The sequence below is a fragment of the Schistocerca serialis genome, chromosome 1 (genome assembly GCF_023864345.2).
Source record: "Schistocerca serialis cubense isolate TAMUIC-IGC-003099 chromosome 1, iqSchSeri2.2, whole genome shotgun sequence".
Classification (NCBI taxonomy): Eukaryota; Metazoa; Arthropoda; class Insecta; order Orthoptera; family Acrididae; genus Schistocerca; species Schistocerca serialis.
Window position 1 is genome coordinate 575,224,812 of NC_064638.1, and position 25,757 is coordinate 575,250,568.

The 25,757-nt window shown below is 43.3% G+C and overlaps 1 protein-coding gene across 1 annotated transcript in view; it reads left to right on the top strand.

The window, feature by feature from the left end:
• Positions 1–25,757, top strand: part of LOC126476459 (guanine nucleotide-binding protein-like 3 homolog) — a 92,937-nt gene that overhangs the window by 4,110 nt on the left and 63,070 nt on the right. The window contains exon 3 of the mRNA XM_050103543.1: positions 22,496–22,797. Coding sequence (XP_049959500.1) covers positions 22,496–22,797 — 302 coding nt within the window. The remainder of the gene's footprint in view (positions 1–22,495; positions 22,798–25,757) is intronic.

Below are 25,757 nucleotides of genomic sequence, written 5' to 3' on the forward strand. Positions count from 1 at the left end.
ACTTGGATCAGATGTTTTACAAAGCCTCACGTGTTGTACGAATGCTATATTTGTTGATTGCAGGCTGCCTTCACTCTATATCTCATCTTCTTTTTCTGGCAGTGAAGATCTATAGTCCATTAGTGGGCTATAGATCTTCCACTTCTCAAAAGTTTTCTCAGTAGTGCAGGCTGTGCAGGGGAGGTTGCCCATAGAGGATTGTGTCCCACGAGATGGGAAACTCCATCTTATTTACCTGTTGTGTGTAGTTAGTGTAAAATGCTGAAAACTCAAAACAAAGGCCAGCCCTTTGTAAGTGGGAGTCTTCACGACTGTAGACTCTTGACTATGCAGGGATCACACTTTTGATGCCTTTGTTGTCACCTTTCGATATATGCCAAGGAGCATGTGTTTGTCATATATAGGTCATGTGGACTATGTGCAGTGGTTACTCATGCCAGGTAGCAATTGCTGTGGTAGACTGTTGGTGATAGGAGACCCCCTGTTGTAGTGTGCAACACTATGGGGGAGAGGGGGGGTCAACTCACAATGAAGAGACTTAAACAACACCAAACTGCTAGTTGTACACTGTCATTAGTCTCACCTAAAAGATTAGGCAGTTACAATCCTAAGAAATATCCTCGCCTAACAATTTCACAGAAGCAAAACTCATTCAAGAAGCAATTAGAAAAATATACTCCCCAATACTTGGTTTGTTTCAAATCATATGGTGAATCATCCTTTAATATAAAACCAAATTGTTCTTTGTACAACAGTTTGAAGATAAGCATGCTGAAACAGCCTCAGTAAATAAAATGAGAAGTGGATCAATATTAATCAAAATGTCATCTCCAAGCAATCACAGGCCCACTTCTCATGTAACAAATTTGGTTATGTTCTGATCACAATTGCTCTCAATAACAGCTCAACATGGGGGAAAATCTAATTTTTCATTGTGACCTTAGATTAAAAACAGGTGAAGAATTACGGCCTAACTTAGAAAAATGTGGAGCCACTTTGTCCATTGTGTCCAGTGAGTTCCAAAGGACGATAATGTGAAGTCAAACCATATGCACCACTTCTTAAGTATTGTTTTAAGCTTATGAACTGTGAACACATTATACTGTACGAGCGATACAATCTGTGGAGACTGGTTGACCATTGCATAAAACACTGAATGTGGAAAACTCCTGATATTCATTAACTGTGGGGAAGCTTGTTATTCCTGCTTACTGACTTCCAATGTCTTAAAGTATATAGAATGCTTGACTGACTAATGTACTTTGCAGTTCTGAAGGAACATGAATGTTGAAAATCTGTACAAATGACTACATATTATGCTCAGTTTGCATGGTTACAACGATATAAGGGAAAGATAGATTGCTACTTGCCATAAAGATGACTGAGATTCAGACAGGCACAATGAAGAGACAGTTAAACATTTAGCATTTGGCCAATTTTGGAATTAAATTCAGATATAGAATTACCAACTTACATTATGATGCTCTGATTTATCAACTGCTAACCCATTTCATTGGTTGTTTCCTGAAATTCTTTACACAGTTGTACTTTCAAACATTAAGACTGAGATTGGAACACCCAAAAAATACTGTTAGAAGATGATAATTTTTAGTAAGTTAACACCTTTGATTAAGATTACAAACAAAGAATTATGGTTCTGTATTTCCCCTCTACACTAGGCCCAAATAGGCTTGCATTCACACCACATTCCCATCAAGAAAGCCTTTCAACATCTAGTTTGAGGACTTTGGTGTCCCGTATGTGAGTAGAACAGTATCTTCCTTGACAGATATCTCTTTGGAGGAATGCTGCCACTAGCCTGCAGGAACACCCCATGCCTCTACAACAGTCAGTGGCTGAAGGAGGCATGGTAAATGGGCTGTAGCATGGCTGGTTCACTTTCAGTCTGAGGCCCACCCAGGCATTTCCCAGTTGAAACTAAAATCTCAAAAGGAAAAGAAGAGAAGCGAAGTAAGTGAAGGGAAAGATTAAACTGGACCCAAAAGTCACCTATAGAAATTATCCAAATTGAGAACAATCCTGCAACAGGTGCTACCAGTTGACATTAAATCATGAGATTTTTACCTTTTCAACTCCCCCTGTCCTCTTCCCACCCATCCCAAAAGTATGACATATGTAAATTATTCAGTGGAGCTGCAGTGGCTACTTCCAAAAATCTTGGTGAACTTAAAACACTTTCTAGCACTCCACCCAACAGCTAGAATAGTAATGCAGGAAACTAGATTACCAGAAGACTAGTCTTTTATTTCTGGATATTCCAAAGCTTATTACAGAAATCAAGCTGAATTTTAGAGGGCATTGTGTGGAGTTTGTACGTTGATCCATTAGAACAGTAGTAGCAATCTGATTGTGTTCAGTACTTCACTGGAAGCAGTAACTCTACCCTCTAATGTAACTCATTTCCTTTTTACATAAAATTTAAGTTGCAGGTGATTTTTCTTATTAGCTCAGCCCAAATATATTACAACATGACATGAATGTTATTAGAACGATAATAAAATGGAATATACTGAACATTGCTGCTAGTGATACTGGTCCAAGATTGTACTTGTGAGTCATTAACCTGATGCAACATTTGATGTAGCTACATTTTTTGCTTTTTTCCAGTCACAAAACATTCTTACAAATATCACTTTTATCTCTTTCATATTAACTTGCACAAAAAACAGTACAATGTTTCCTACAAAATCAATTGCTTAACAAACCAGTCACGTGCCATTCTCAAATACTGCCGAACCAGTAATGTACAACAATAGAAACGGATAAGCTATTTATCAAGCCCTTCCCCATGCCCCCCTGCGGGTTCGGGGGTTAGAATAGGCCCGCGGTATTCCTGCCTGTCGTAAGAGGCGACTAAAAGGAGTCTCAAACGTTTCGGCCTTATGTGATGGTCCCCTCTCGGGTTTGACCTCCATCTATCTAAATTATTCCGAAGAGCGAGCCAATTGGGGAAGGGCACCTTACATGGTGCACTGTATCCTTCGTGCAATTAGACCTCTAGCCGTCTTTCTCGTCGTTGCAATGGTGTCCCGCTCGTTTTCGATCTCTTGGGCGATTTCCACGCTGCACTCTGCAGTGTTTCTTTTAACTGTGACGACGACCTTGGCCATTTTTGCACCTAAGATCCAGCACGGTAGCCAGTCCGTTGTGGTGGGGTCGCCATGTACCCTCTTGGTTGTAGCCCCCTGACAACACAGGGATCGCTCTACTGATGCCTGCGCCGTTCACTCCCCACGTATGCCAAGGAGTAGATGCCCATCTCCCTGGGGCATCAGGACTCCCGGCAATGGCTATCCTGCCAGGTGGCCTTTGCTGTGGCTGGGTGGCGCCCGTGGGGAGGGCCCTTGGTCGGAGTAGGTGGCATCAGGGCGGATGACCCGCAATGAAGCGTGGTACATCATCTGTCGCTGGCGGCCAGCCGTCAGCAGTCTCTAAGCGTTCGAGAGCCCATTTTAAAGGTAACGTTTATGACCCCAAATCGTTCCCCTCCCTCGCCACACCATGGGAGGAACGACAGGCATTGCGTGACACTGAGACGTATTCGCCCAGATATCTTGTCTGTACCAGAGCTGATGGGGAATCTTTTCTATCCGTGAAGCCGCAGTTCTTTGTAGAGCATTTAGAGGACAAGTTCGGGGAGGTGGAGGGCTTGTCCAAGATGCGGTCTGGATCGGTGTTGATAAAAACGGCATCCTCTGCCCAGTCACGGAGGTTGCTCAATTGTGACAAGTTGGGGGATGTTTCCGTTAGCATCACGCCGCATAAGAGTCTGAACATGGTCCAGGGTATTATATTCCACCGGGATCTTCTTCTGCAGTCCGACGATGAATTACGCGCCAACCTCGAACGACGAGGTGTTCACTTCGTCCGGCGCGTCCATCGGGGTCCGAGGGATCATCAGGTCGCCACCGGTGCCTTCATCTTGGCCTTTGAGGGTGATGTCTTACCCGAAAAGGTTAAGGTGATGGTTTATCGTTGTGATGTGAAACCATATATCCCTCCTCCGATGCGGTGTTTTAAATGCTGGAAGTTCGGGCACATGTCATCTCGCTGTACTTCCAGCATGACGTGTCGGGATTGCGGACGTCCTTCGCATCCCGATACTCCATGTGCCCCGCCTCCTATCTGTGTTAACTGCGGAGAACACCATTCCCCCTGCTCGCCGGACTGTAGGATATTGCAGAAAGAACGGAAGATAATGGAATATAAGACCTTGGACCGGCTGACCTACCCCGAGGCTAGACGGAAATATGAGAGGCTCCATCCTGTGGCAATGCCGTCGACCTACGCCGCTGCTGCAACGACGGTTCTCCCGTCATCACGAATCGGCTCTAAGATCGGTCAGCATCCACCGGCCCCCTTGCTTGTGGGGGGCACTTCACACCCTGTTGCTCCTGCTCCATCTTCTTCAGGAGCAACACCCTCCCAACCTTCGGGGACATCAGCTCCCCCTTCCCAGCCGGAGAAGCGTAAGACTTCTTCGGCTGCTCTCGCCAGGAAGGGATCCCTTGGGGACCTCCCTTCGCAAGTTCCGACCAGTGGCAAAGCGGACGCCCGCAAGTGGTTGAAACAACCGCCAGTCCCTGGTCGTCGGGCCTCGCGGTCGTCGTCTGTCCCTGAGACTGACCCAGTGAAGCCCATGCAGCCTGAAGAGCCGAAGGCACAGCGTGATAAGCAGAAAAGGAAGAAAGTCCCCAAGACCAACGGTAATGCGGTGGCACCGATCCCGCCGCTCCCTACAAGCTCTGCCTCTGAGGACGAGGTGGAGATTCTGGCGTCCGCTGCGGACCTCGCTCTTGCCGGTCCCGCGGACGCAATGGATGGCATTTGCACGGATGCTCCATCGGAGGCAGCAGGTGCCCCAGTGGCGTAATCTGCCTTCCCAGTCCCGTCACGCCTTTCCCAGCCATGGACAACACCATCCTCCAGTGGAACTGCAGCGGTTTCTTCCACCATCTAGCTGAGCTCCGCCACCTTATCAGCCTTCACCCTTTCTTCTGCATTGCTCTCCAGGAAACTTGGTTTCCAGCAATGCGAACCCCCGCCCTCCGTGGCTATCGGGGTTATTATAAGAACCGAGCAGCTTATGAAAGGGTGTCTGGTGGCGTCTGCATATATGTCCTTCACACTCTGCACAGCGAGTCTGTCCCTCTCCAGACGCCTTTAGAGGCTGTCGCTGTACGCGTGTGGACGCCACAGGCTGTTACCGTCTGCAGTCTTTACATTCCACCGGATGGTGATGTCTCGCAGCATGTCCTGGCTGCACTGGTCGCCCAATTGCCGCCACCCTTCTTGCTATTGGGCGACTTCAACGCTCATAACCCTCTGTGGGGTGGGTCAGTGGCAACAGGTCGAGGCGCCATAGTTGAGCATTTATTGTCGCAGCTCGATCTCTCGCTGTTAAATGATGGTGCCTTCACACACTTCAGTGTGGCGCATGGCACCTACTCCGCCATTGACCTTTCCATCTGTAGCCATAGCCTCTTACCGTCTGTCCAATGGAGTGTGCATGACGACCTGTGTGGTAGTGACCATTTTCCGATCTTTTTGTCACTACCACAGCGCCACTCTTCTGGGCGCCCTAGCAGATGGGCTATGAATAAGGCTGACTGGGACTTGTTCTCCTCCACTGCCGCTTTTGAGCCTCTCTCTACCGATGACATTGATGCGGTGGTTCAATCGGTCACCACCGGCATCGTTACTGCCGCCGAATCTGCCATTCCCCATTCCTGTGGGTCCCCTCGGCGGAAGGCTGTGCCTTGGTGGTCGCCTGAGATCGCTGAAGCGATTAAAGATCGCCGGCGGGCGCTCCAGCGTCACAAGCGACACCCCTCCCTCGACCACCTTATCGCCTTCAAACGGCTGCGTGCGCGGGCCCGCCTCCTTATCCGCCAAGGCAAGAAGGAGTGCTGGGAGCGGTATGTGTCCACAATTGGCCTCCATGTCTCTCCATCGCAGGTCTGGGCCAAGATTCGACGCGTCTACGGCTATCGGCCACCTGTCAGCGTCCCTGCGCTCTCACTGAATGGAGCAGTTTGTACTGACTCCGACGTCATTGCAAATCGCTTAGCAGAGCATTTTGCTTTGAGTTCCGCTTCTGCGAATTACCCCCAGGCCTTCCGCTCCATTAAAGAGCGGATGGAACGTCGGAGCCTTTCGTTTCGCACCAACCACCCAGAATCTTACAATGCTCCATTCAGTGAGTGGGAATTTCGCAGTGCCCTCGCTGCTTGCCCTGATACCGCTCCTGGGCCAGATGGCATCCACTGTCAAATGCTGAAACATCTTTCAGTGGACTGCCAGCGGCGCCTTCTCGATCTTTACAACCGTCTTTGGGTCGAGGGGGAGTTTCCGTCGCAATGGCGGGAAGGCATTGTCATCCCCGTTTTGAAACCTGGAAAGACCCCTCTGGAGGTGGACAGCTACCGTCCCATTAGCCTCACCAACGTTATGTGCAAGCTTCTCGAACGGATGGTGAGCCGGCGCTTGCATTGGGTACTGGAGTCTCGGGGCCTTCTGGCTCCGTCTCAGGGTGGGTTCCGTAAAGGCCGCTCCGCCACCGACAATCTGGTGAGCCTGGAGACTGCCATCCGTACTGCCTTTGCCCGCCGTCAGCACCTGGTCGCTGTCTTTTTCGACATGCGGAAGGCGTACGATACGACATGGCGTCATCACATTCTTTCTACGCTTCATGGATGGGGTCTTCGGGGTCCTCTGCCGATTTTTATCCGCAATTTTCTGTTGTGTCGTACCTTCCGCGTGCAAGTCGCGGCCTCGTATAGTTCCTCCCACGTCCAGGAGAACGGTGTGCCACAGGGCTCTGTTTTAAGTGTCTGTCTGTTTTTAATAGCCATTAACGGGCTTGCTGCGGCCGTGGGAAATTCTGTCTCCGCTTCCCTGTATGCTGACGACTTCTGCCTTTATTACAGCTCTACTGGCATTGCAGCTGTTGAACGTCAGCTACAGGGCGCTATCCGTAAGGCGCAGTCTTGGGCTGTAGCGCATGGGTTTCAGTTTTCGGCAGCCAAGACCTGCGTTATGCATTTCTGCCGGCGCCGAACAGTCCATCCTGAGCCGCGGCTTTATCTTGCCGACGAACTCCTTGCTGTGGTGGAGACCCACAGGTTTTTGGGCGTGGTTTTCGATGCCCGGTTGACTTGGCTGCCTCATATCCGGCAGCTTAAACAGACGTGTTGGCGGCATCTAAACGCTCTGAGATGCTTGAGCCACACCCGCTGGGGCGCCGACCGCTTTACCCTGTTGCGGCTCTACCAGGCGTTAATCCAGTCCCGTCTGGATTATGGGAGCCTGGCTTATGGCTCAGCATCCCCGTCTGCGTTACAGGTGCTGGACCCAATTCTCCACAGCGGGATACGCCTTGCCACTGGTGCTTTCCGCACCAGCCCCGTGGACAGCGTACTAGTGGAGGCAGGTGTACCTCCCCTGCGGTTCCGACGCCAACGTTTGCTGGCCGCTTATGCTGCCCATGTTCTAAGCTCGCCTGGGCATCCAAATTATCGTCTCCTGTTCCCGCGATCGGTCGTCCATCTGCCAGATCGTCGGCCCCGGTCTGGTTGTACAATAGCGGTCCGCGTCAAAGAGCTTCTCTCTGGGCTTCAGGTTTTTACTGTTCCACCTACTTTCCGGGCTACTTTGCATACACCCCCATGGTGTGTTTGTCGCCCTTGCCTTCGGCTGGACCTGGCACAGGGCCCGAAGGACTCAGTCCCTCCAGAGGCCTTCCGCCGCCGCTTTTATTCTATCCTGGCCACGTATCAGGGCTCTGGTATTGTCTACACTGACGGTTCGATGGTTGCTGGTCGTGTCGGGTATGCGCTCACTCTAGGGGACCGTTCTGAACAACGTTCCTTGCCGGATGGCTGCAGCGTTTACACTGCTGAACTGGTCGCCATCTTTCGTGCCCTAGAGTATATCCGCTCCTGCTCAGGTGAGTCCTTCGTTATCTGTAGCGATTCCCTGAGCGGTTTACGAGCTCTCGACCAGTGTTTCCCTCGTTCTCGTTTGGTGATGGCTATCCACGAGTCTCTGCATACTCTCGCCTGTTGCGGCCGCTCTGTGGTCTTTGTGTGGACCCCCGGTCATGTCGGTATCCCGGGTAACGAACATGTTGACCGCCTGGCGAAAGAGGCCACCAGCAAGCCATCTCTGGACCTTGGCCTCCCTGAGACTGATTTGCGGGCAGTCTTCCGCCGCAAAATCTTGGCGCTATGGGACGAGGAATGGCGCGAACTGACAATGTCCAATAAACTCCGTGCTGTCAAGGAGACGACGGCTGTGTGGCGGTCATCCCTGCGAGTCACTCGCAGGGACTCAGTAGTTCTTTGCCGGCTCCGCATTGGCCACTCCCGGCTGACACACAGTTATTTACTGCACCGGGAGGACCCTCCTCTATGTCGCTGTGGGGCAGCTTTGACAGTGGCCCACATTTTGCTGGCCTGCACCCTTTTAGCAGTGGTCAGGCAGACATTTGCGCTGCCTGCTACGCTCCCTGCCCTTTTAACAGACGACTCCGCTATGGCTGACTTAGTTTTACGTTTTATTCGGGCAGGGGGATTTTATCATTTACTCTGAGTGTTTCTGTTTTATTTTATTGTTTTGTGTTGACTCTGGCTTTGGCCTATGATTTTCCACTGGTTTTTTAATGTGTTTCTAAGTGGTTGGCTTTTCCTTATTTATTTCTATGGTCGGCCAACCACCGTCACACTCTGTGTGGTTTTAGTTCGTTTTGTCTTGTCCTTGTCTCCGTTTCTCTTGTTCTGTATCGTCTGTGATCTCTTCTGTTCCTTGTTTTTATTCTCTGTGGGTGTTCTTTGTCTTTGGAAAAAGGGACCGATGACCATGGCAGTCTGGTCCCTTTAAGCCCCCAAACCAACCAACCTTCCCCATGAACTATGGACCTTGCCGTTGGTGGGGAGGCTTGCGTGCCTCAGCAATACAGATGGCCGTACCGTAGGTGCAACCACAACGGAGGGGTATCTGTTGAGAGGACAGACAAACGTGTGGTTCCTGAAGAAAGGCAGCAGACTTTTCAGTAGTTGCAGGGGCAACAGTCTGGATGATTCACTGATCTGGCCTTGCAACACTAACCAAAACGGCTTTGCTGTGCTGGTACTGCGAATGGCTGAAAGCAAGGGGAAACTACAGCCGTCATTTTTCCCGAGGGCATGCAGCTTTACTGTATGGTTAAATGATTATGGCGTCCTCTTGGGTAAAATATTCCGGATGTAAAATAGTCCCCCATTCGGATCTCCTGGTGGGGACTACTCAAGGGGACGTTGTTATAAAGAGAAAGAAAACTGGAATTCTATGGATCGGAGCGTGGAATGTCAGATCCCTTAATCGGGCAGGTAGGTTAGAAAATTTAAAAAGGGAAATGGATAGGTTAAAGTTAGGTATAATGGGAATTAGTGAAGTTCGGTGGCAGGAGGAACAAGACTTCTGGTCAGGTGAATACAGGGTTATAAATACAAAATCAAATAGGGGTAATGCTGGAGTAGGTTTAATAATGAATAAAAAAATAGTAGTGCGGGTAAGCTACTACCAACAGCATAGTGAACGCATTATTGTGGCCAAGATAGACACGAAGCCGATGCCTACTACAGTAGTACAAGTTTATATGCCAACTAGCTCTGCAGATGATGAAGAAATTGATGAGATGTATGAGGAGATAAAAGAAATTATTCAGGTATTGAAGGGAGACGAAAATTTAATAGTCATGGGTGACTGGAATTAGAGAGTAGGAAAAGGGAGAGAAGGAAACATAGTGGGTGAATATGGATTGGAGGAGAGAAATGAAAGAGGAAGTCGTCTGAGAGAATTTTGCACAGAGCATAACTTAATCATAGCTAATACTTGGTTCAATAATCATGAAAGAAGGTTGTATACTTGGAAGAACCCTGGAGATACTAAAAGGTTTCAGATAGATTATATAATGGTAAAACAGAGATTTAGGAATCAGATTTTAAATTGTAAGACATTTCCAGAGGCAGATGTGTACTCTGACCACAATCTATTGGTTATGACCTGTAGATTAAAACTGAAGAAACTGCAAAAAGGTGGGAATTTAAGGAGATGGGACCTGGATAAACTGGCTAAACCAGAGGTTGTACAGAGTTTCAGGGAGAGCATAAGGGAACAGTTGACAAGAATGGGGGAAAGAAATACAGTAGAAGAAGAATGGGTAGCTCTGAGGGATGAAGTAGTGAAGGCAGCAGAGGATCAAGTAGGTAAAAAGATGAGGGCTAGTAGAAATCCTTGGGTAACAGAAGAAATATTGAATTTAATTGATGAAAGGAGAAAATATAAAAACGCAGTAAATGAAGCAGGCAAAAGGGAATACAAACGTCTCAAAAAGGAGATCGACAGGAAGTGCAAAATGGCTAAGCAGGGATGGCTAGAGGACAAATGTAAGGATGTAGAGGCTTATCTCACTAGGGGTAAGATAGATACTGCCTACAGGAAAATTAAAGAGACCTTTGGAGAAAAGAGAGCCACTTGTATGAATATCAAGAGCTCAGATGAAAACCCAGTTCTAAGCAAATAAGGGAAAGCAGAAAGGTGGAAGGAGTATATAGAGGGTCTATACAAGGGCGATGTACTGGAGGACAATATTATGGAAATGGAAGAGGATGTAGATGAAGATGAAATGGGAGATACGATACTGCATGAAGAGTTTGACAGAGCACTGAAAGACCTGAGTCAAAACAAGGCCCCAGGAGTAGACAACATTCCATTGGAACTACTGATGGCCTTGGGAGAGCCAGTCTTGACAAAACTCTACCATCTGGTGAGCAAGATGTATGAGACAGGCGAAATACCCTCAGACTTCAAGAATAATATAATAATTCCAATCCCAAAGAAATCAGGTGTTGACAGATGTGAAAATTACCGAACTATCAGTTTAATAAGTCACAGCTGCAAAATACTAACGCGAATTCTTTACAGATGAATGGAAAAACTGGTAGAAGCAGACCTTGGTGAAGATCAGTTTGAATTCCGCAGAAATTTTGCAACACGTGAGGCAATACTGACCCTACGACTTATCTTAGAAAATAGATTAAGGAAAGGCAAACCTACATTTCTAGCATTTTTAGACTTAGAGAAAGCTTTTGACAATGTTAACTGGAATACTCTGTTTCAAATTATAAAGGTGGCAGGGGTAAAATACAGGGAGCGAAAGGCTATTTACAATTTGTACAGAAACCAGATGGCAGTTATAAGAGTCGAGGGGCATGAAAGGGAAGCAGCGGTTGGGAAGGGAGTGAGACAGGGTTGTAGCCTGTCCCCGATGTTATTCAATCTGTATATTGAGCAAGCAGTAAAGGAAACGAAAGAAAAATTCGGAGTAGGTATTAAAGTCCATGGAGAAGAAATAAAAACTTTGAGGTTCGACGATGACATTGTAATTCTGTCAGAGACAGCAAAGGGCTTGGAAGAGCAGTTGAATGGAATGGACAGTGTCTTGAAAGGAGTATATATGATGAACATCAACAAAAGCAAAACAAGGATAATGGAATTAAGTTGGCTGTTGCTGAGGGAATTAGATTAGGAAATGAGACACTTAAAGTTGTAAAGGAGTTTTGTTATTTGGGGAGCAAAATAACTGATGATGGTCGAAGTAGAGAGGATTTAAAATGTAGACTGGCAATGGTAAGAAAAGCGTTTCTGAAGAATAGAAATTTGTTAACATCGAGTATAGATTTAAGTGTCAGGAAGTCGTTTCTGGAAGTATTTGTATGGAGTGTAGCCATCTATGGAAGTGAAACATGGACGATAAATAGTTTGGACAAGAAGAGAATAGAAGCTTTCGAAATGTGGTGCTACAGAAGAATGTTGAATTTGAGATGGGTAAATCAAGTAACTAATGAGGAGGTATTGAATAGAATTGGGGAGAAGAGGAGTATGTGGCACAACTTGACAAGAAGAAGGACTCGGTTGGTAGGACATGTTCTGAGTCATCAAGGGATCACAAATTTAGCATTGGAGGGCAGCGTGGAGGGTAAAAATCGTAGAGGGAGACCAAGAAATGAATACACTAAGCGGATTCAGAAGGATGTAGGTTGCAGTAAGTACTGGGAGATGAAGAAGCTTGCACAGGATAGAGTAGCTTGAGAGCTGTATCAAACCAGTCTCAGGACTGAAAAAAAAATACAGAACCACAGTCCTTTGTTAGTAATCAAAGCTGTTAAATTACAAAAAATTATCATCTTCTAACCATATTGGGTGTTCCAATCTCAGTCTTAATGTTTGAAAGTACAACTGTATAAAGAATTTCGGGAAACAACCAATGAAATGTGTTAGCAGTTGATAAATTAGAGCATCATACTGTAAATTGGTAATTCTATATCTGAATTTAATTCCAAAATCGGCCAAAAGCTAAATGTTTAACTGTCTTGTCATTGTGCCTGTCTGAAACTCAACCAGTCATCTTTATTGCAAGTAGCAATCTATCTTTCCCTAATATTGTTGATATTACAACTTGGAGTTTCCATTGTTTGGTTTTGTGCAAGTAGTTCGCACTACTGGTGAACAGAAAACAATTGGACTCGCAAGACTATGAATGAGGCTTCTATCCAAATTTCTGTGTGGATTGTGGTATCAAAATCCACCTAATTTGCTAATGGCCCCTTCACTCGCGGCAACATCTCCGGTGCCCCCCCCCCCCCCCCCCCCAATATTGGAATGAATTCAGATATAAAATTACCAGTTTCAGTATCAACTGTTATGTATTTCATTGGTGATTTTATGGAACTCTTAAACAGTCGTACTTGCACACCCTCCAGATTTTTGCCCAAATTTTTTTTTATGTCATTGTTAGTTTGTGTTACTTCTCTCTCTTTCCCACACACATAAATTACAGACATACCAAGTTCTGTTCTGACGGTAACCTTTTTCCTAACAGCGGTTAAAGGATTTATAGAGGCTGTGGCCCCTACAGTCTGATCTTGCCTATATGTTGATGAGTTTGATCTTGCCTATATGTTGATTAGTTTTGCATCTATTATGGTTCTTCAAATGTAAATCTCACAGAATGTAAACTATAGGGCACCCTAAGGGAAGCCGAATCTTGGACCCCTCCCCATGGTTTTCAATTTACTACTTCCAAAACAGGAGCAGTGCACTTCTGCCATCATCAAATTCTCCACCACACCCAGATCTTTATTGCATTGTGATTTATGTTAAGTATTAGAAACATACCACTTCCTAGGACTAATTTTGATGCTAAGCTGACAGGGCTGCTTCATATACGTCAGTTGAAACAACAATTCTAGACAAACTTTAATGCTGTATGCTGCTTCATACAAATTTTTTTGGGCATCTATCACTTCATCTTTTTATGACTTAATAAAACAATCATCATTGGACTTAAGTAGTCTGGGCTATGGATTGGCAGCTCCATTTTTGTTATGACCTTTAGCTCCAATACAACACTGCCGGGTGAGACTTAGCTCGTGGCTTTTGGACAGACCTCATAAATAGTTTCCAGTGGGAGTCAGGGATGCCCCCTTTACTGGTTTGATGCCTCCAACTATTACTTATCTACATTGTACATGTACATAGCATCAGAGATCATCTGTATCATTATATTGTCTTCCCAGATAAAAGTACACAACCTCCACAATAGTGTCCTACGTCTTATGTTCCGATATCAGCTTGTCTACAATCCCTCCTCTCTAAATTACAATGACCATTGTAAACCCTCTCTCACGATCGTTCTCTCAAACACCTCATAAGAGGGGTCTCGGTTCAGATCTTCATGTGACTGTAGTCTTCTGGCCAAAAGAGATAACAGACCCATCTGTACTACTACATTTTTTTTCAGCGATGAAAGAATGACAGTATTGGGAAACCATTTACACTGGTGGATCTTATGTTGATGACCTAACAAACTTTCACAGATACAGGTGGTGGTGAGCAGCATTCCCTACCACGAGAATAGTGTGTTTTTACTGTTGAGCTAGTGGTCATTACGAGGTGCATTCAAGTTCTAAGGCCTCCGATTTTTTTTCTCCGGACTGGAAAGAGATAGAAACATGCGCATTGTTTTAAAATGAGGCCGCGTTCATTGTCAATACATCCCAGAGATGGCAGCACTGTACGGCAGATGGAATTTTACTGCCAGTGGCGAGAATAAGAACTGTTTTAAATACTTAAAATGGCGACGTTTTCCTTACTTGAACAGCGTGCAATCATTCGTTTTCTGAATTTGCGTGGTGTGAAACCAATTGAAATTCATCGACAGTTGAAGGAGACATGTGGTGATGGAGTTATGGATGTGTCGAAAGGCGTTCGTGGGTGCGACAGTTTAATGAAGGCAGAACATTGTGTGACAACAAACCGAAACAACCTCGGGCTCGCACAAGCCGGTCTAACGACTTGATCGAGAAAGTGGAGAGAATTGTTTTGGGGGATCGTCGAATGACTGTTGAACAGATCGCCTCCAGAGTTGGCACTTCTGTGTGTTCTGTGCACACAATCCTGCATGACGACCTAAAAATGCGAAAAGTGTCATCCAGGTGGGTGCCACGAATGCTGACGGACAACCACATGGCTGCCTGTGTGGCATGTTGCCAAGCAATGTTGACACGCAACGACAGCATGAATGGGACTTTCTTTTCGTCAGTTGTGACAATGGATGAGACATGGATGCCATTTTTCAATCCAGAAACAAAGCGCCAGTCAGCTCAATGGAAGCACACAGATTCACCGCCACCAAAAAAATTTCGGGTAACCGCCAGTGCTGAAAAAATGATGGTGTCCATGTTCTGGGACAGCGAGGGCGTAATCCTTACCCATTGCGTTCCAAAGGGCACTACGGTAACAGGTGCATCCTACAAAAATGTTTTGAAGAACAAATTCCTTCCTGCACTGCAACAAAAGGGCTGCACGTGTGCTGTTTCACCAAGACAACGCACCCGCACATCGAGCTAACGTTACGCGACAGTTTCTTCGTGATAACAACTTTGAAGTGATTCCTCATGCTCCTTACTCACCTGACCTGGCTACTAGTGACTTTTGGCTTTTTCCAACAATGGAAGACACTCTCCGTGGCCGCACATTCACCAGCCGTGCTGCTATTGCCTCAGCGATTTTCCAGTGGTCAAAACAGACTCCTAAAGAAGCCTTCGCCGCTGCCATGGAATCATGGCGTCAGCATTGTGAAAAATGTGTACGTCTGCAGGGCGATTACGTCGAGAAGTAACGCCAGTTTCATCGATTTCGGGTGAGTAGTTAATTTGAAAAAAAATGGGAGGCCTTAGAACTTGAATGCACCTCGTATGTGATTAGACACATCCACATCTGCCTACAAGAAACTTTCTTTATTTGCAGTGACACTCTGAGAAGTTTACAAGCTGTAACTTACTGCTACCTGCAACACCAACACCATATCATTCATTGAAGACTTTCTCTTTGAGCTCCAAGACACAGGGAGGATCCATAGTGACATTGGAATCGCAGGAAATGAACAGTCGGATAATTTGGCAAAGAATGCTACCAGAAACGATGCCCTGAATAAGGGACACCATGCCTCGATTTACAGAGGACCCTATCCCAACAACTTCTAGTGTCGTGGAATAAGAAGTGTTATGCAGTAGCTGACATTATCTACATGTACATCTACATCCATACTCGGCAAGTCACCTGACGGTGTGTGGTGGAGGGTACTTTGAGTACCTCTATCGGTTCTCCCTTCTATTCCAGTCTTGTATTGTTCGTGGAAAGAAAGATTGTCGGCATGCCTCTGTGTGGGCTCTAATCTCTCTGATTTTATCCTCATGGTCTCTTCTCAAGATATACGTAGGAGGGAGCAATATACTGCTTGACTCCTTGGTGAAGGTAAGCTCTCGAAACTTCAACAAAAGCCTGTACCGGAGGGAGCAATATACTGCTTGACTCCTTGGTGAAGGTAAGCTCTCGAAACTTCAACAAAAGCCCGTACCGAACTACTGAGCAAATCTACTGCACAGTCTTCCACTGGAGTTTATCTGTCATCTCCGTAACGCTTTTGCGGTTACTAAATGATCCTGTAATGAAGCCCACTGCTCTCTGTTGGATCTTCTCTATCAACCCTACCTGGTACGGATCCCACACTGGTGAGCAATATTCAAGCAGTGGGCGAACAAGTGTACTGTAACCTACTTCCTTTGTTTTCGGATTGCATTTCCTTAGGATTCTTCCAATGAATCTCAGTCTGGCTTTACCGACGATTAATTTTAAATCACTCCTAATGCCTACTTCCAGATAATTTTTGGAATTAACTGCTTCCAGTTGCTGACCTGCTATATTGTAGCTAAATGATAAATGATCTTTCTTTCTATGTATTCGCAGCACATTACACTTGCCTACATTGAGATTCAATTGCCATTCCCTGCACCATGCGTCAATTCGTTGCAGATCCTCCTGCATTTCAGTAAAATTTTCAATTGTTATAACCTCTTGATATACTACAGCATCATCCACAAAAGTCTCAGTGAACTTCCGATTTTATCCCCAAGGTCATTTATGTATATTGTGAATAGCAACGGTCCTACGACACTCCCCTGGTGCACACCTGAACTCACTCTTACTTCGGAAGACTTCTTTCCATTGAGAATGACATGCTGTGTTCTGTTATCTAGGAACTCTTCAATCCAATCACACAGTTGGTCCAATTGGTCTGATAGTCCATATGCTCTTACTTTGTTCATTAAACGACTGTGGGGAACTGTATCGAATGCCTTGTGGAAGTCAAGAAACTTGGCATCTACCTGGGAACCCTCTGAGTCTCATGGACAAATAGCGCGAGCTGGGTTTCACAAGATCGTCTTTTTTGAAAACCATGCTGATGCCTACAGAGTAGATTTCTAGTCTCCAGAAATGTCATTACACTCGAACATAATACGTGTTCCAAAATTCTACAACTGATCGACATTAGAGATATAGGTCTATAGTTTTGCACATCTGATAGATGTCCCTCCTTGAAAACGGGGATAACCTGTGCCCTTTTCCAATCTTTTGGAACGCTACGCTCTTCTAGAGTCCTATGGTACACCGCTGCAAGAATGGGGGCAAGTTCCTTCGTGTACTCTGTGTAAGATCAAACTGGTATCCCATCAGGTCCAGCGGCCTTTCCTCTTTGGAGTGATTTTAATTGTTTCTTTATCCCTCTGTCGTCTATTTCGATGTCTACCATTTTGCCATCTGTGCGACAATCTAGAGAGGGAACTACAGTGCAGTCTTCCTCTGTGAAACAGCTTTGGAAAAAGACATTTAGTATTTCGGCCTTTAATCTGTATCCTCTGTTTCAGTACCATTTTGGTCACAGAGTGTCTGGACATTTTGTTTTGATCCACCTACCGCTTTGACAGAAGACCAAAATTTCTTAGGATTTTCTGCCAAGTCAGTACATAGAACTTTACTTTCGAATTCATTGAACGCCTCTCGCATAGCCCTCCTCACACTACATTTCGCTTCATGTAATTTTTGTTTGTCTGCAAGGCTTTGGCTATGTTTATGTTTGCTGTGAAGTTCCCTTTGCTTCCGCAGCAGTTTTCTAACTCGGTTGTTGTGCCACGGTGGCTCTTCTCCGTCTCTTACGGTCTTGCTTGGCACATACTCATCTAATGCATATTGTGCTATTAAGCTATGTACTGTGAAAGATTGTATTCATGCAATATATCCTGCTGAGGATCTACAGTTCTGTGCCACAGTTGACTGACACATGAACAGATCCTTAAACATGTCACTGCATCTTAATGCAGATGTAATGTCCGTTATCAGTGCTGCACATTTTAGTAGTGTGCCCTACTTCTACTGTAATGAAGCAATCACTGAAGCTATCAGGCTCATTATCCTCAGTTTTAGCTGGTGTCATTCAAGGAGGTTACTTAGTTTTAAACTTTATTCGAAACTGCAGATTGTGTAATCTTATTTGAAGACTAGGGAATGTGGTCGCGCTAACTCTTGGGCAGAGGTGGCTAGTAAGCTGGCCTGGTCCAACCTTGTGATTGAGTTACGTGTACGCTTCTACATTCCTCATTGTTGTAACATGAAGCCATGTCCATACTGCCATTAGAAACATGTTTTTGTTGCAAAAATGATTCCTGCACTGTTTGCAACAAGTTAGAAACATTGCTTCTTGTTAAGATCTTTATCAACACTAGTGGCAACTATTTCTCGGGATGTACTTGCATTGTCCGCATCTTTCTTTCTCATTGTGTATCTAGATTGTCTGCTATGCTATGTCCAATGACTCGAAAACTGTATTGATATGTGGCGCTGCACTGTTAACGCTCAAAAATTGAAGCAAGTTTAGAGACATAGTGGGAAGTAATCAAACTATACAAGAAGTGGTGGGAATAACCTCCGTGTGATGAATATGGAAGACTGCAGCTTTTTATAACTGCACTAGTATCAGCTTTCTGTAATTTAACTAGGATCTCATCTCCCAGTTTTGAAATTCTGCTGAATATGATAGCACCTTATATTTAAAAGGAAAACACAAATTTCAGGAAGCACTTCCAGTGAACCAAAGATCTCATCCTTTTTTTTTTTTTTTTTGGGCTGCTGGAGATTCATTGCAGACCCTTGCTAGTTTACAGGGAGGTTATAATTAAACTTTTGCTGCTTGAGCCAGTGTATATGGAAAACTATTTTCCATATGAGTACTCAACTTTACAGGAATGATATCCAGGCAATATTCGCTGGAGACTTTGCATTGTTAGTAGTGTTAGTTTCATGAGTTGCCATTAGGTGCTGGTGCTGATATGGTGACATAGTGTTAAAACTCAAATATCAGTGTGCTTTATAGTTGCATACACTCAACATGGGTCCGTACAATTTGAGCAGGACTTTACTTGTAAAGCTGCTCTATCAGAACAACTACAGTAGTGCTGCCGCTCTTTGCGAATATGATGCACTAAAGGAGTATGGAGAGGTCCTATTTCTGCACTGGGGTTGAAGAAAATGATTTGGAAGTTCAAGTTAGCTGGCAATTTGGGTATTGCTCCTGGGAGAGGCCGACTGCCAATTGTGCCACAAATTGTTAAAGAAGCTACTGTTGCCATGACTGATAATGCTGGAAGCACGAGCTGTATCACAACAGCTGAACATTCCATTGTCCACCACAGTAATCCTTTCCAAAGAGTTTTTTACATCCTTGTAGCTGGATCTTGGGACATTCCACAGGCCTACCTTCTGTGATGACAAAAATTCCGAAACGTGCAGCTGTGTTCACCCCATTTCAATATTAGTAAGGAGTATCTGTGATGCTGCATGGGGTGTTGGGCTGTTTTTAGCTGCTATAGTTCCCCATATCTTATGGTAATTTAGCTTTCCTTTATACTTCCTTCCCACTTTTTCCATCTCAGCTAAACATACTGATGGTCATTTTGGCTGTCCTTCTCATTTCTTTTTGAGGCATATCATTGATGTGGTGCTCAGAGTGTAGAATGTCTGATGACCTAGTGCTTTGTTCCCGTAAACTCATCAGTCTAATCTAATGAATAGCTAATTTTAAGTGTGTCGTGAACAAGCATTAGAAATACTACATTTTTTCAACAATTTGTTGAAGTAGTTGTCCCAAAGCCTACCATGTCAAAAAATTTGTTGCCCTAATCCCCTAAGTTCTCAAAATATTCTCAGTAACTATGTAAAGAATTTTGTGGAAAATAATACACAGCTGAAATCACTACTTGAACTGTCCAGTAAACATACCCAAGCTTTTTCTTTCAATGGCATGTTTGTTGACTTTATCAGTTCACAACCAAACTGTTATCTTGGAACCTAACATACACTATGGGTGGCACAACTGTCATTCACATAACTTTCATTTCAGAACATAAGAAAAAATAATGAAAAGCATTGGTAATCCCTATCTAAGACAACATTTCCTTACCCAATGTAATTACAAATAATTTCTAGAGAATACTAAATGATGTCAGTTTTGGTGTTCAGAATACATCACGTATGTCGCTGCTTCTTATTTGGCTACCAAAAACAGTCCTCCAGTCAGTTATGCAAAACACACACCTTGCCAGCCTGTGTAACATAGAAGATAAATGCCTTGGCCAACACTGCTCGTTGTCTATAGGTTAGCCATCTATTCTGATAATGTGTTCTTTCAGTTTTCTTTAGTATTGTGATCCATCTTAAGGATATTTTGGCACCTGGATGTTAGCCTACTGAGTGCTGTCGTGCACTTGCTAACAAACCACCATTAAAACTGCATACCTGATTCGATATTACATAAGCACATATTTTGTTGACTGCGGAACATATAGAATGACATCAAATGCTTTCTGAAAATTGAGAGACGGATACTCTGTGAATTCAGTTGTTCTCTCTGCTGCTGCTGCTGCTGCTGTTATTGTCGTCATTGTCACTGTGGTTTTCAGCCTGAAGATGGTTTGATCGAGCTCTCCCCTCTCAGCCGAGCATGACTGCTGCAACCTAAATCCGCTTGAACCTGATTACGCAATCAAGTCTCTGTCTATGATTTTTACCCCACAACACTTACTTCCATCATCAAATGGAATATTCCGTGATGCTTCAGGATGAATCCTATAAGCTTATCCCTCTCTTTAGCCAAATTCACTTATCGATTTCTTTCCTCCCTAATTCAATTTATTATTTCTTCATTAGTTGTCCAATCTACCTGTCAGATGTACAAGAGTTTTCTGTAGCACCACATTTGAAAAACTTTTATCATCTTGTTGCCTGTAATGTTTACCTCCCATGTTTCAATTCTGTACAAGTCTACACTCTATAAAAATATTTTCAAGAAACACTTCCTAACACTTACAGTTCATTTATATTTGGTGGTAAAATATTTCTCTTTTCAGAAACACCTTTCTTATTTTTGCCAGTCTGCATTTTATATCCCCTTTAATGTAGCCACCATCTATTCTTTTGTTGTGTAAATAGCGAAACTAATCTGCTAGTTTTCTTATTCCATTATGTAATTCAATTTTGTCAACATTGCCTAATTAAATATGTCTACAAATCATTTCCCATATTTTACTTTTGTTGTTGTACCTCTTGTAATCTCATTTTTACTCATTATCCGTTTGGTTCAATTGATCTTCCAAGTCCTTTGCCATCACTGACAGAATTAAAATGTCATCAAAAATCCCTATAGTTTTAATTTCTTCTCCATGAACCATAATACCCTCTCCATCTTTTTCTTTGATTTCATTTACTGCTTGCTGAGTGAATTTAGGTATGCCCTTTATTAGCTGACACTTGTCATGCCAAATGCTTTTTCTCATTTTTGCCACTTCATCACAAATCTATTGTGCCATGTACCCCGCACAAGTCAGAAATTGCATTCTACTTTCTTACTTGGACAACATTTGAACTCTTATGTGTGTGTGTGTGTGTGTGTGTGTGTGTGTGTGTGTGTGTGTGTGTCTGCCTGTGTCTGTATGTGTGCGGATGGATATGTGTGTGTGAGCGAGTGTATACCTGTCCTTTTTTTTCCCCCTAATGTGAGTCTCTTTCTGCTCTCGGGATTGGAATGACTCCTTACCCTCTCCCTTAAAACCCACATCCTTTCGTCTTTCCCTCTCCTTCCCTCTTTCCTGATGAAGCAACCTTGGGTTGTGAAAGCTTGAAATTTGTGTGTGTGTGTGTGTGTGTGTGTGTGTGTGTGTGTGTGTGTTTTATTGTGTCTATCTACCAGCACTTTCTCGTTTGGTAAGTCACAGCATCTTTGTTTTTTATATATAATTTTCCCACATGGAATGTTTCTTTCTATTATATGATGTGACTTACCAAAAGAAAGCACTGGCATGTCGATAGACAAACAAACAAATACAAACATACACACAAAATTCAAGCTTTCGCAACCAACGGTTGCTTCGTCAGGAAAGAGGGAAGGAGAGGGAAAGACGAAAGGATGTGGGTTTTAAGGGAGAGGGTAAGGAGTCATTCCAATCCCTGGAGCAGAAAGACTCACCTTAGGGGGAAAAAAGGACGCGTATACACTCGTGCGCGCGCGCGCGCGCGCGCGCGCGCGCACACACACACACACACACACACACACAGAGGATATGTGTGCACTGAATAGGGGATCATGGAGGAATTTTATAAGAGCGACTATGCTCCAGACTGAACGCTGAAAGAAGTGGTCTCACGGTGTGATAAATGTTATTTACTTATTTTTACAATACCTGAAAATCTGGGCTGAATAGAACAAATGAACTGGTTAAAGAGACTCCTGAACTAATCATTTGAGAGGTTGAGTGAAGCATAAGCACATACAAATGCACTCTCACTTTCAGTTTCCATGTTTTAGTATTTTATACAATTTTACTGTCATTTCTGTAAATATTATTTTTGGACTGTTCCCACCACTTTGATCAGTGCCAGTTTCCGCACACATATCTCTCTCTCTCGCCGCTGCTGCTGCTCTGGCTTTACATATGTAATTTTAACATGCAATATGTTGATTTCATATTATTCATCGTTCTAGCCAAGAAAAACAAAATTATTCAAGTTCCAAACATATGCCCTTTCAAAGAAGACATATTAAAAGAAGTTGAAGCTTTGAAGAAGAAACAAGAAGAAGAAAAGCAGAGGATAAGGCAGGAGTTAAAAGAGAAAAAGAAGAAAGAAAAGGAAACAGCACAAAAATCTGCTACTTTGTCGACTCTTGTTACTGAAGCTGGAAAGAAAGAAAAAGTTCACGAGGCTCTGAACATTACATCTAATGATGATGGTGTTAAATATACCAAAGTTGATAGGTTGCAGTCATATTACAGAGAGTTCAAAAAGGTAAAATTTAATCTACAGTTCTTACTTTCTATGATCATCCACTTTTTGCTGAGAATTTCTCCTTGTATTTCCCAAAAAATAAAGCTTTCTTTGCAGGTTGTGTGGCATGTGTTTGAAAGCTTCTGATTTCTTTCACAGACGAAATACCTAAAAATTATGGAGAGGGTTCTATCGGTTCAACTCTCACTCTGCCTCTGTCGCCTTTTTCCTCCTGTCCCAGTTCAAGTGTTTACAAGCCAAAGTCTTGGAAATATGAAGCGCCTTTTAAAATAAAATAAATGTTCATAGTGATGATCTATTTCTAACATTACATGAAAGTAACACATTTACATATAAAATCCTTTGATTATATATATTCAGCTCTTTTTTTTTTTTTTTTTTTTTTTTTTTTTTTTTTTTTTTTTTTTTTTTTTTTTTTACGAAATTTGAAGTTTTATTTTTAAAAAATAATGTATGTTCCTTTTTCTCAGAAAGTGTTCAAGAGATTTCTACAAAAATTTCTCTGTTTCATCTCTTTATATCTTGTAAGCTTCTCTCATGAGGTTTTTTGGAATAGGTCAAATAGGTGAATTTTCATAATTTTTTAATTATAATTCCGTAAGTACAATTTTAAATTCATTCAAATTTCGAAGCACTTTGCCCCATGTCCCAGCTTGCAATCAGAATTTCAAAATTTGCTCTTGAGATAACGTTTATTATGTTTACAGAAATATGTGTACAAAATTTCATAATTCTAGCATTCACAGAATCTGAGGAAAAGGTACATAAACTTTAAAAAACAAACTTTTCGGGAAACAATTTAAAGTTCAACCTAACTTTTTTCCTTACCTCACATCTTCAGAAGAGAAGGCGCCACATTTGTACTCTGGGTCGTCTTTCCCTTGAAGGCTTCTCTTCTGGTGTCTTATTGTCTGTCTTCTTTCCTTTACCAGGTCTTCAACTGACTTTTCAGCTGCAGAGACATGCTGTAAATCTATTTTCTCAGTATGTCTTTAGTAAAATTTCCTATGCCCATTCTTTCTAATACCTTCATCCTCCCGACGTTCCCATCATTAAATACAATAACTGCATCATAAGTTGCAATTCTGACAACTGTAGCAGATGCAAATGTGTTTTTAGGGCATTGTTATGAGTGAATTTAAAGACTCATTTGGATTTTGGGTTTTGCCTTGAACACACTTTTTGAGAAGTGCAGGATCAGCCAGAAACCTGTAAGTGGGCTTGACAAGATCCAGAATACAATTTGGAAGCATCTCCTTGTGAATGTAGGGGTTGTTATCCCTCTCAGTTTGTAGATATTTACACCAGCTAATGTGGCACAGATTAAGAATAGGGTGTTCATCTGTTGACAACATGTGGCAATATGTAGCCCATGCTGCACTTTTCTTCTCATATACACTGGATAGGTTCTGTCTGATAGACTTGCCGTAATACACTTGAAGAGTGTCTATCATCATCTTTGTGAGTCTGTTGTGTCCACCAGTGCCCTTTCCATCTTCCAACTTTTTGCTCTTCATGTCACTGACAAATTTCCTCAATCTTGATCCCATTCTCTTCTGGATGTGACCTATACATTCAAATTTCTCTGTTGAAAGTTCTCCATAAAGTTTGCTCTCATTCACAGGCTTGAATGTACTGGAGTCACCATCCCCAAGATATTTCACATATCTGACACCACATTCCTTGACAGATCTCTTAAAAATAATTTGCATACCAGCTCCTTCCATTCCACCAGTAGAACCAGATGATGTTTTGCTGCAGTTATGCCCTTTTACATCTTCTTCACATTCTCCACTAAGTGCACAGTTATGGCAGAATTTGCTCATAACTTTAATATCTAGTACCTTCCTGTCTCAATACTTAAGACACTTGACACACCATATAAAGACGTATGCCCTCTTTTCGTGATTTTACCATCACATGACGCAAGATCTGTTCTGACATGACGAGAATCATTCTCATCTAATGGGTCATTGTCTGCAATAGCTTCTACTGTAGTTGTTATCATACTGTCCTCACACAAGTCAGAAATTTATGTTTTCCAGTACATAGTTTATTTGTGTAAATCTCAGACATGGCACTGGCAGATTCATTATTCCACACAATAAATTTCCCCATTCTTTCCCACCTCCAATGCACCTCAATCCATAGGTAAACCTCATATTAGCTTCATAGTAACAGTTTTTACAGTTAGAAGTTTTGAATGAGCTGTCAGCATCGCATTTTTTTGCACATAATTTGCAGATTTGCTGCCAAGCCTACTCCCTTACCATCATCTATAATCTGAATGTTGTCACTACCACACATGTTATTGTTTATAAGATACGGAACAGAGTCAGAGATGATCTATAAAACCAGAGTATGTATCATGGCCTTCTAGATGTATCCTGCACATGTTTGGTTGAAAGTAATACACAGAATCGTTGTTCATTGAGCTGGTATTGAAGTGCTGCTTCAAAAAGTGGGCATGGCAGGGAGGCCGCATCACACTTTTAATTAATTTTCAAGCACTTTGGATGCGATTTCAATATTGAAACTTTGGGAACTTATTCTCCATGAGTTGTACTAACAAAAAAATGAATCGAAAATTGACATTTTTGGTCAATTTCATCGAGGTCCCCCCTTAATTCTTTAATCAGTTTATTTCCATTTTTGTTAATCACTAAGAAATGTCTTGGTAGACTGTCTGTAAAGTGGTAAATCTGTTACTGATTCTAATTACACATTATTGGTCATTTTGCATTGTGAATTAAATGAGCAGCTCTGAAACAATCTACTAGGAAAGAGCATCTGCCCATATATTTGTATTTATATTGGCAAAAGTTCAGTGTGCTGAGTTTTTAAATACTTTCCCACCCACTCTTTTTCTGAGATTTGACCTTGTTTGACTATTTTGGTGTTTCCTAGCTTAAGGACACCTGTCTCACATTCTGGAGGATGGTGTTTCAAATCCCTACCTA